Here is an 11275-nt window from a genome sequence, read left to right on the forward strand (position 1 = left end):
AAAAAAAAAAAAAAAAAAAAAAAAAAGAAAGAAGTAACAAGGACTATGCTCAAAAAGTACTAAGAGCCTAGCCAACATGGTGAAACCCCATCTCTACTGAAAATAAAAAAAATTAGCTAGACATGGTGGGGTGGCCTGCTAATCCTGGCACTTTGGGAGGCCGAGGCTGGTGGATCGCTTGAGCTCTGAAGTTGGAGACCAGCCTGGCCAACATGGTGAAACACCGTCTCTACAAAATATACAAAAGAAATTAGCAGTACATAATGGCATGCTTATGGTCTCAGCTGCTCAGGAGGCTGAGGCACGAGAGTCACTTGAGCCCGGCAGGCGGAGATTGCAATGAGCTGAGATCATGCCACTTCACTCTGTTGTGCCCAGTCTAGGTGACAGAGCAAGACTCCATCTCAAAAGAAAAAAAGAGCCGGGCAAGGTGGCTCACACCTGTAATCCCAGCACTTTGGGAGGCCAAGGCGGGCAGATCACGAGGTCAGGAGATCAAGACTAACACGGTGAAACCCTGTCTCTACTAAAAATACAAAAAGTTAGCCGAGCGTGGTGGCGGGTGCCTATAGACCCAACTACTCAGGAGGCTGAGGCGGGAGAATGGCATGAACCCAGGAGGTGGAGCTTACAGTGAGCCAAGTTCGGGCCGCTGCACTCCAGCCTGGGTGACAGCGAGATGCTGAAGAAAAGAAAGAAAAGAAAAGAAAAGAGAAGAGAAGGAGAGAGAGAGAAAGAAAGAAAAAAAAAGAAAAGAAATAAGAAAGAAAGAAGGAAAGGAAAGAAAGGAAAGAAAAGAAAGAAAGAAAGAAAAGAAAGAAAGAAAATAAAGAAAATAAAGAAAGAAAAGAAAAGAAAGAAAAGAAAGAAAAGAAAGAAAGAAAGAAAGAAAGAAAGAAAGAAAGAAAGAAAGAAAGAAAGAAAGAAAGAAAGAAAGAAAGAAAGAAAGAAACTAAAGATTGAGCTTAAAAGGTACCTGCTGGGAGAATGGCGTGAACCCGGGAGGCGGAGCTTGCAGTGAGCTGAGATCCGGCCACTGCACTCCAGCCTGGGTGACAGAGCAAGACTCCATCTCAAAAAAAAAAAAAAAAAAAAAGGTGCCTGCTGGGTCATATGCCCGGAAGCCGGCCCTGCCTGAGACATGTGCAGGTCAGCGATGGGGCAGCAGCAGTAGGACCACAGGGCAGCCCTGGCAGGAAACTCGCCTGGGTTTGGAGGTATTCAGGGAAGCACTTGCTATGTACCTGGCCCCGGAGCCTGAGAGATGATCCAGGCCCTCCTGGTTCTGGCCTGATGAGCCCTGCAGGGGAGCTCATCACTGCCTCAGGGACTCTCAAACACTGGGAGGTGAGTGTATGAGATGGGGAAAGGCCTGGGAGACTTCCTGGAGGCAGTGGGCCCAGGTGGGGGTCTGAAGGAAGAGTCAGCAAGGGCAGAAGAGGGGCAGTGATCGGGCACAGTGGCCTCCCCAAGGAGAATTTGAGGCAGGAGGGGCCTGGAGAAATGAGGGGGAACCTTCTTGCAAGGGGCTGAGACAGGTGGCTGGGGCCCAGAAGCTGGTTTCATCTAAGAACCCTGGTGGGCCACAGGAGGGCTGTGATTGGACTGGTGGGGTGGGATTTGGGTTTCATCTATGTATTTACTTTCTTAAGACAAGGTCTTGCTCTGCTGTCCAGGTGGAGTGCAGTGGTGTGATCATAGCTCACTGCAGCCTTGACCTCCTGGGCTCGAGCAATCCTCCCACCACAGCCTCCCGAGTAGCTAGGACCACAGATGTGTGCTATCAATCCCAGCCTAACTTTTTAATTTTTTTGTAGAGATGGGGTCTCACTATGGTGCCCAGGCTGGTCTCAAACCCCTGGGCTCGCTGATCACGGTGGTTCACGTCTGTAATCCCAGCACTTTGGGAGGCTGAGGTGGGCGGATCACTTGGGGTCAGGAGTTTGAGACCAGCCTGGCCAACATGGTGAAACCCCTTCTCTACTAATAATACAAAAAGAAACCAGCCGGGCATGGTGGCACATGTCTGTAGTCCCAGCTACTCAAGAGGCTGAGGCATGAGAATTGCTTGAACCCGGGAGGTAGAGGTTGCAGCGAGCCGAGATCACGCCCCTGCACTCTAGCCTGGGCAACAGAGTGAGACTCCATCTCAAAAACAAATAAACGAAAAGAAACCCTGGGCTAAAGTGATTCTCCCACTTTGGCCTCCCAAAGTGAGCTGTTGCACCCGTCTGGATTTGTTTTTGTTTTGTTTTGTTTTTTGTTGAGACAGGGTCTCGCTCTGTGGCCTAAAATAGAGTGCAGTGGTGCAGTCTCGGCTCCCTGCAACCTCTGTCTCCTGGGTTCAAGCAGTTCTCCTGCCTCAGCCTTCTGAGTAGCTGGGATTACAGGCCCGTGCCATCATGTGTGGATAATTTTTTTTTTTTTTTTTTGTATTTTTAGTAGAGATGAGGTTTTGCCATGTTGGCTAGGCTGGTCCTGAACTCCTGACCTCAGGTGATCCACCCACCTTGGCCTGCCAAAGTGATGGGATTACAGGCGCCAGCCACTGTGCTCAGCCTGGATTTGGGTTATTTATTTATTTATTTATGAGACGGAAACTCGCTCTGTCACCCAGGCTGGAGTGCAGCGGCCCCATCTCAGCTCAGGGCAAGCTCCACTTCCCAGGTTCATGCCATTCTCCTGCCTCAGCCTCCCGAGTAGCTGGGACTACAGGCGCCCGCCACCATGCCTGGCTAATTTTTTGTATTTTTAGTAGAGACGGGATTTCACCGTGTTAGCCAGGATAGTCTCGATCTCCTGACCTCGTGATCCGCCCGCCTCGGCCTCCCAAAGTGCTGGGATTACAGGCGTGAGCCACTGTGCCCGGCCTGGATTTGCGTTTTCAAAGCAGCTTTGGGAGGGTGCTAAATCACAGCAGTGGGACAGGAGGGAGGTGAGGAGGCCGGGCTGGGATGGCAGGGCCTGGGGAGGGGACCCTGTTGGAGCAGCTGCACTCACGATCTGGGGGTCGGTGGCCACGCCGCTACTGTAGGTGGTGGTGAGGGTGGAGGCGCAGGCTTCGCTGTACCAGGGCACGCGGCCCTGCTGGGTGGTGCTGCCCACGGAGAGCGTGTGGATGCTGTTGGTGTAGCCGTCGCAGTTGCAGTCGTCGTAGTGCAGGCCGCCGTTGCCCGAGGCCCAGATGAAGAGCGTGCCCAGCCCGCCGCGGCCCTGGGAAACCAGGAGGGGCGGGGAGGGGGCGTCGGCCTGGCCTGCCACCCTGGCCCTCCTTGGGCTCCCACTCACCTTGGTCACGCCACGCCGGAAGGCCTCGCGGGTGAGGATGCCGGGGCCGTCCACCGTGCGGCCGTCATCCTCGGGGCCCCAGCTGGCGCTGTAAATGTGGATGTGCTGTGGCTGCAGGCTCAGCGACTGGGCCTCGATGACATCGGTGATGGTACCGTCCAGCATCCGCACGCCTGCAGAGCCAGGGCGGGAGGGCCGCTGCCACCAGCCCTGCCCTTCCCCACACCCCAGCCCACCCCGCGCCACCCCGCGCCACTCCCCAGCCCCACCCAGGCCACTCCACACCACTCCCCAGCCCCACCCGGGCCACTCCACACCACTCCCCAGCCCCACCCGTGCCACTCCACGCCACTCCCCAGCCCCACCCGCGCCACTCCACGCCACTCCCCAGCCCACCCCGCCCCCCTCCAGGCCACGCCCCAGCCCATCCCACACCACTCCACGCCACTCCCCAGCCCCACCCGCGCCACTCCACGCCACTCCCCAGCCCACCCCACACCACTCCAGGCCACTCCCCAGCCCATCCCACACCACTCCACGCCACTCCCCAGCCCCACCCGCGCCACTCCACGCCCGCCACTCCCCAGCCCACCCCACACCACTCCACACCACTCCCCAGCCCCACCCGGGCCCTCTCTCTGCTCCCTGGAGTGGACCATCCGTATTGGCTCAGCACCCCCTGAGCCCCAGAGTCTGGGGCGCTAGCACCACCCAGCAGTGACAGGGGGCTCCCGAGTCCTCCTCCCCTGGTCTGCAGGCCCAGCTCTCTGCCAGCATCACCCCCTTCCCTCTCTGTCCCCCAATGGTGCCACTGGGGGACCCTGGGTACCTCCAATTCGGGCGTTGAAAGCGACCCCCACACCACAGAAGCCATTGTCGGCCATCGCGGCCACCTCCCCAGCACAGCGGGTCCCGTGCCTGGTGCCAGGGCCAAGAAGGGCTCCCGTCACGGCCTCCATCCCCCTGCCAGGTACTGGGGCTTCCCCCATGTGCTGTGGGAGCCCTGCTCACCGGTTCTCGTCGCTGGGGGTATAGCGGGGCTGGGGGTCTGGGTCGTAGTCATTAAAGTCGTAGCTGGCCAGGGGGTCCTGGGGACAGGTGGGGATAGGAGGGGGCTGGGAGGCGTCCTTGGGTGGAGCCGGTCTCGGCACCTGGGGCAGCCCTCGCCCCCAGCCACCCGCGGTCTCACGTAGTTGGCCCAGAGGTCCGGGTGGTCCTTCTCGATGCCATCGTCCAGCACAGAGACCACAATGCCCTGGCCTGACAGCCCCTGGCCCCAGGCCTGCAGGACACTCAGGTCTGGTTGGGCCTCGCTGTTCTGCAGGGGGAGGCAGGGTGGTGACCCTGTGAGGGCCTGGGGTCGAGGGCGCCAGCGGCCCTGTCCCCACCCACCCAGGCTGCCCGCTCACCATGTACCACTGCTTGGAGAACCAGGGGTCTGTGGGCACCACCACAGAGCGTTTCACCCGCCGCCGTAGCGTCTGCTGCTGGAACCACTGCACCTGCAGAGCGGAAGGTGCGTCAGGCCTGTCCGCTGCTCGCTCCTGGGGCCCCTCCTGGTTCAGGGAGTGAGGCAGCCCCATGCCCTGGGGCCCCGTGTTTGTGGGGGCTGCTCTCCAGGGTCCGCATGTACCTGGGGCTCTGTCTGCAGTCAGAGGGGACCGAGGCTTTTGGACCACCTGTCCTTGGGTCCACAGATGCGTCGTCGCTGTCCCTGGTGACTGCAGGTCCCCAGGTCCCCACTCCACTCCTTCCCCCATCCCTGTTCTAGATCTTTCTCTCTCCTGCATCACTTCCTTTTTTTTTTTTTTTTTTTTTTTTTTGAGACAGAATCTTGTTCTGTCGCCCAGGCTGGAGTGCAGTGGTGCAATCTTGGCTCACTGCAACCTCTGCCTCCCGGGTTCAAGCGATTCTCCTACCTCAGCCTCCCAAGTAGCTGGGACTACAGGCGCACACCACCATGCCCGGTTAATTTTTGTATTTTTAGTAGAGACGGGGTTTCTCCATAGTGGTCAGGCTGGTCTCAACCTCCTGAGCTCAAATGATCTGCCTGCCTCGGCATCCTGAAGTGCCAGGATTACAGGCATGAATCACCACGCCAGGCCTGGCTTCTCTCTTGCAAACCACATCAGGAACTGGCCACTGCTTTCCCTCCCGGTGCTATAAGCAGGTAGCTGTCCAGTCCTGTTCAAGGCATTTCCTGGCCTCCAAGGGCTTCCAAGGCTCCATCTCAACCCCTCAGCTTGACATCTCAGGCATTTTCTAGACAGGGCCCAGCCCGATCGGACCCAGGCCCCTTTCTGAGCACCCAGACACTGCGTCCTGAGGGCCACTGGGTGACTTTAAGGCTCCTACTCTTTGGAACCCATTCCTGTGTTGTAAAATCCCCTTCCCTCCATCCTACGACCTAGACGGTGGGGAAGGCACTCCATCTGTTCCTCCTTACCAGAGCCCCTGGGACCCAGAGGAGGGAGGGGAAGGGCAAGAGGTGCCCACTGTGTACCAGGCCCTGGCAGGCGCCATGATTTCCGTATCTGGATCTCCCTCCCTCCTCTTGCTGTACAGACTTGTGGTCCAGGTGGGTCTGAGCCACAGAAAGCACACAGCTGTTCATAACAACCACGAGAACCACAGAAGATGGCTAGTGGCCCCAGGAGGCGGCTGAGACCCCGAGAGGGTGGCCTCCAGGCCAGGCTCACCTTGGGGTCTTTCTTCAGGTGCAGGCGGTGGCCCCAGTGCGGGGTCAGGGACTGCTGGACCACGCCCCGGTGCCGCAGGTGAAAGTACTGCCCATCAGGGAAGATCTGGGGATGTGGGGAAGCGGCTGCACCGATAGGACCAGACTCCCCTGCTGGAGCCCCCGAGGGCCGGTAACAGCCCCCTTTCTTGTCCTTCCCCACCAGGTGCTCTCTGGGAGTCCCAGAAGCTGAACTTGGCTGAGGCAGGGGTGGGCTGAGGCTCTTGATATTTAGGAGACCTTGTGGGCTCCCTCCCACTTGTCGGGGTCTAGGGTCCTCTAGTCCCTTCCAAGCCCCCACTTCCCGTCCATCCTGGTCCCACCCACCGGCCCCAGGTTGACGAAGCCGAATTTGCGTGCCAGGCGCTCGACCTCCCGGTTACCCTGGGACACCCGGACGGCCCAGCTGCTGACATAGATGGGGGCTCGGACCGAGGCCCACCCCACAGCCCGGGGGCGGACGAGGGCCAGGGCCAAGACCCGGAGCAGCCACAGCGCAATCGGGGCGGGCCGCATGGAGGCGGGGCGGGGCGGGGCCGGGGGCGGGGCCTGCGCAAAAGCCCCTCCCTCCCGCCAAACCGCCGAGCGGACCCAGGCGTCCTCTCAGCCCCCGGCTCCATAGCAACGCGGAAGGCTTCGACTCCCAGGGGGCCTTGCGGGACTACTCAGCCAAGACAGGCGCGAAGATCTGACAGAAGCGGGGCAGGGACGCACGCCTGCCCGTCTTCCGCAGACCCACACCCTTGGGAGCCTCAGTTTTCCCATTTGTACAACGACAAGACTCTAACCCAGAGAAGCGGGTTCACTGTTGCAGTAACGCGTCCTACCCTTTCTTTGGCCTCGCCCACTTTCCAACACACCCCTCCTTCGAGAATCAGCCCGGCCTCCTATCCGGGCTAATCAGAATCATTCTTTCGAGTAATCCCGCCTCCCCCGATGAGCCCCGCCCCGTTCCCGCCCCTACCATTCCGCCCTGCCTCCTTTGTGATCAGCCCCGCCCTCCACTGCTCTCGCCAATGAATCGCGTCCCGTTTCTCCAATCGGCGCGGATTTTTCTTTAGCCCCACCCACCGGCTCCGCCCCCACCCGCGCCTTTGCTCGCTCTGGCTCCACCCCCTCAGTGTCGCAGCCAATAATCCCGTCCCCTGACGCCGCCCTTCCAATCAGCTACGTCTCGCTCTGGCCCGGCCAATCGGTGCCCTGGGCCGGCGCGCCCCGCCCTCTCCCGGCGGGGTCTGGGCAGCGGCGGCAGCGGGCGGAGGGCTATGCGGCGGGGGAGACGGGGCAGGCCCCACCTCCTTTGTCCGCCCTGCCCTCCCATTGGTCCGGGCGGGGGGCCGGGGGCGGACACCGGCGCCGGGCCGGAGCAGCGCGGCTCAGGCTGCGGGAAAGCGGCGCGCGTGCAGCGGAGTGGGTGCGCGGGTCCGCGGGCGAGCTCAAGCAGCCAACCCCGGGCGCGTCGGGGCCATGGACGGCCTGAGCCAGCGCGTGGAGCGCTTCCTGGAGCAAAGGAACCTGGTCACCGACGTGCTGGGGGCGCTGGAGGCCAAGACCGGGCTGGAGAAGCGGTATCTGGCTGCAGGTGAGCCGTCGGCGCTAGCCCGTTTCGCCGACGGGCACAGTGAGGCCATGGGCCCGAGGGTCGCAGGTCTGACTCCCTCCCCGGCTACGGGGTCCGGTCCTGCTCGTGGAGCGCGCGGGGTGACCGGGACCTCGAGGTCCGCCCGCAACTCCTCCCTTGCCCGCGCCCTGCGACCCTGCTCCCGAGCCACCCCTCTCTAGCTTCCATCCCTGGCCGTCCCCCGCCGCCTCCTTCTGAGCGCTGGGTTCCTGCCATGCCGAAGTCCGGTTCTTCCAGTTGCCCAGTGGCCCCGGAAAGGCCAGGATGCCAGTGTCCTGCACGTTTCGCCGTCCCCCTCCCCCCGTGGACCCCGACCTGGCTGCAACAGTGGAGATCTTCCCGTTTTTCCGAGGGGAGGCTCCAGGCGGGGAGGGGAACGGACCGTCCCGGGGGGCTGCTCAGGACTCCCCTTTCCTCCTCCTCTCCTGCCCTAGCTCACCTTCCCCCGCTCAGTGGCTTAGTGCCACCGCGCGTAAATATTTGTTAAGACGGAGTTGGGTTGTCTGACAGCTGTGATGTGGGGAGGCTGGACTGGGGCCCACAGAGCGGGAGATCCAGGCATCCCGATTGTGACTCCATTACAGTTCTTCCGGGCCTTTCACCCTTGGTGACGCCGCGCCCCTTCGCCTTTCCAAAACTACAGCAAGAGCATGTAGTAAGCGCTCCTTAAATGCCTCTCTCCCCTCCTTTAAAACTTTTTTTTTGAGATCGAGTCTTGCCCTGCCTCACAGGCTGGAGTGCAGTGGCGCAATCTCAGCTCACTGCAACCTCTGCCTCCTGGGTTCAAGCGATTCTCCTGCCTCAGCCTCCTGCGCAGCGGGGATTACAGACGCAGGTCACCATGCCCGGCTAATTTTTGTATTTTTAGTAGAGACGGGGTTTCACCATATTGGCCAGGCTGGTCTCGAACTCCTGGCCTCAGGTGATCCGCCCACCTCAGCCTCCCAAAGTGCTGGGATTACAGGTGTGAGCCACCTTGCCTGGCCTAAAACTTTTTAAAGTTAACTTTTTTAAGAGACAGGGTCTCACTATGTTACCCAGACTGGTCTCAAACTCCTGGGCTCAAGCGATCCTCCTGCCTCAGCCTCCCAAAGCTCTGGGATTTACGTGGGAGCCACTGCTCCCAGCCCCACTGGCTCTGCCTTCTCTTCCAGGAAGCTCCGCAGAATGACTTGAAAGGACTTGATCTGGGCCTGGGGTGTTCTGGGTAGAGGACAGTGCCACTTTTTTGAGCACCTTCTGCAGGTGGATCCCCGGAGTCCAGTCCCCCCCTCCATTTTCCCACCATCTGGGGGTTCCCATGCCAGGCAGCCTGAGAACAGTCTGAAATCTGTGTCCAGACCCTGGAGGTCCCCAGGTGCCTGGTCCCATGTGCAGCGCAGCAGGTGGCATGGGGATGGCCTGGCTGTGCCTGCCCCCGGGAGCAGGTCCCTGGCCTCTGCCCTCCCTTTCCACATCCCTGGGGCCAGTGGGCAGGAATTTAGGTCACAGAGCGCCCAGGAAGCAGGCAGCAGGGAGGGGCTGGCTGGGGCACTGTGTCACCAGAGAGGAAACTGAGGCACAGGGAGGCAGGGGCTGCCTCTGCGCCTGTTGTGTCTGAGGCATACACCCCTCCACCCCGCCCACTCCCAGTCCCATCTGCTGCTGATCGTGGGGGCTGTGCCCCCCTCCACAGTTCTGATGTCCAAGGTCATCCTCCCGTTGCTGAAACTGCAGGAACAGGGATTTAGGGGAGGGACGCCCTGGGAGAGTCACTCCTCCCCACAAGCCAGGCCTGGGGAGAGGTAGCATTCCCTCATCCCCCCTCTCCCACCTCATTTAAATCGACAAATCCCACACCCCTGGGTAACATACGAAGAAACTCAGAGGAGACAGTGACCGGGAGGCCACACAGCCTCCCAGCTGGGGGACTCCGCCTACCCGTGACCTCGGGTGTTTGTGGATAAAGACTAAAGCAGGTAGGAGGGGCTGGGAGGGACTTGGGCCTCTGCCCTTTGGTCCGGAAGCGGCCTCTATCTCACTCTGCAGATAGCAGCCCCAGGGGAGGAGGAAGGAGGCTGTCCAAGCTCTCTGAAGCAGGGGGGTTCCCTGTGTGACCTTGGGCAACACCCACCCACCCCCAGTTCTGAATAAGATAATTCAGGGAAAGCACAAAACCTGGCACACAATAGGCGCTTAATAAATGCAGCTGTCGTCATCATTCTTTTCAGAGCCAGGTTCAGGATTGGGGCTGAGCTGGACACACACACCTTTTTCTCTGAACACCCTCCTTGCTGGGACTGTGTTATTGTTGCCCAAAGGCACTTAATAAATGTGGAGAAGGGCAGGCCGCGGCGGCTCACGCCTGGAATCCCAGCACTTTGGGAGACCGAGGCGGGCGGACCACCTGAGATCAGGAATTTGAGACCAGCCTGGCCAACATGGTGAAACCCCGTCTCTACTAAAAATACAAAAATCAGCTGGGCATGGTGGCGCGCTCAGCTACTCAGGAGGTTGAGGCAGGAGAATCGCTTGAGTCCGGGAGGCGGAGCTTGTAGTGACCTGAGATTGTGCCGCTACACTCCAGCCTGGACGACAGAGCAAGACTCCGTCTCAAAAATAAATAAATGAATAAAAATAAACGTGCAGAAAGGAGTTCTCTCTGTTAACTTGTTATTACTTTTTTTTTGCGACAGAGTTTCGCTCTTGTTGCCCAGGCTGGAGTGCAATGGCATGTTCTCGGCTCACCGCAACCTCTGCCTCCTGGGTTCAAGCAATTCTCCTGCCTCAACCTCCTGAGTACCTGGGATTACAGGCATGCGCCACCACTCCCGGCTAATTTTGTATTTTTAGTAGGGATGGGGTTTCTCCATGTTGGTCAGGTTGGTCTCGAAATCCTGACCTCAGGCGATCCGCCCACCTCAACCTCCCAGAGTGCTGGGATTATAGGCATGAACCACTGTGCCCAGCCCTCTCTGTTAACTTGAAACCATAGGAGGCAGGGGCCATTACCATTCCCACTTACCAACGGGGAAACTGAGGCTCCGTGCAGCCACAGCCTTGCTCAGTGCTGGCTGGTGAGTGCGCAGCGAACCAAAGGGCTCTCCTCCACCCGGGGGACCGAGATGCTGGGGTTTGCTGCCTCCAAGACGGGGGGGGGGGTAGTACTGCCCCCCACCCTGCCCCAGGGACACTGGGTGATGTCTAGGGATATCTGTGGTCGTCATGACTGGGGAGCTGATGGCATGGAGAGGGCAGAGGCCAGGGACGCTGCTCAGCACCCTGCAGTGTCCAGGACAGCCACCTCCCCTCCCCGCCGAAAACAACCAAGAATGACCCGGCCGGGCGCGGTGGCTCAAGCCTGTCATCCCAGCACTTTGGGAGGCCGAGGCGGGTGGATCACGAGGTCAGGAGATCGAGACCATCCTGGCTCACACGGTGAAACCCCGTCTCTACTAAAAATACAAAAAACTAGCCGGGCGCGGTGGCGGGCGCCTGTAGTCCCAGCTACTCGGAGGCTGAGGCGGGAGAATGGCGTGAACCCGGGAGGCGGAGCTTGCAGTGAGCAGAGATCGCGCCACTGCACTCCAGCCTGGGTGACAGACAGAGTCTCAAAAAAAAAAAAAAAAAAAAAAAAAAAAAAAAAAATT

The 11275-nt window shown here is 59.7% G+C and overlaps 2 protein-coding genes across 3 annotated transcripts in view; one reads left to right on the forward strand and one right to left on the reverse strand.

Moving 5' to 3' along the window:
• Positions 1 to 7059, reverse strand: part of PCSK4 (proprotein convertase subtilisin/kexin type 4) — a 10871-nt gene extending 3812 nt beyond the window's left edge. Inside the window, exons 1-8 of the mRNA XM_025367810.1 lie at positions 6353 to 7059; positions 5988 to 6092; positions 4698 to 4790; positions 4478 to 4606; positions 4300 to 4376; positions 4118 to 4206; positions 3289 to 3461; positions 3001 to 3213 (exon numbers count right to left, since the gene is read on the reverse strand). Of these exons, the coding sequence (XP_025223595.1) occupies positions 3001 to 3213; positions 3289 to 3461; positions 4118 to 4206; positions 4300 to 4376; positions 4478 to 4606; positions 4698 to 4790; positions 5988 to 6092; positions 6353 to 6541 (1068 nt within the window). The 5' untranslated portion in view covers positions 6542 to 7059. The remainder of the gene's footprint in view (positions 1 to 3000; positions 3214 to 3288; positions 3462 to 4117; positions 4207 to 4299; positions 4377 to 4477; positions 4607 to 4697; positions 4791 to 5987; positions 6093 to 6352) is intronic.
• A 173-nt stretch (positions 7060 to 7232) lies between these two features.
• The window catches only part of REEP6 (receptor accessory protein 6), a 7771-nt gene continuing 3728 nt past the window's right edge, over positions 7233 to 11275 (forward strand). For both annotated transcript variants that reach the window (XM_025367129.1, XM_025367130.1), the window contains exon 1: positions 7233 to 7607. In XM_025367129.1, the coding sequence (XP_025222914.1) occupies positions 7493 to 7607 (115 nt within the window). In that variant the 5' untranslated portion in view covers positions 7233 to 7492. The remainder of the gene's footprint in view (positions 7608 to 11275) is intronic.

The sequence above is a fragment of the Theropithecus gelada genome, chromosome 19 (assembly GCF_003255815.1).
Source record: "Theropithecus gelada isolate Dixy chromosome 19, Tgel_1.0, whole genome shotgun sequence".
In the NCBI taxonomy this organism is placed as follows: Eukaryota; Metazoa; Chordata; class Mammalia; order Primates; family Cercopithecidae; genus Theropithecus; species Theropithecus gelada.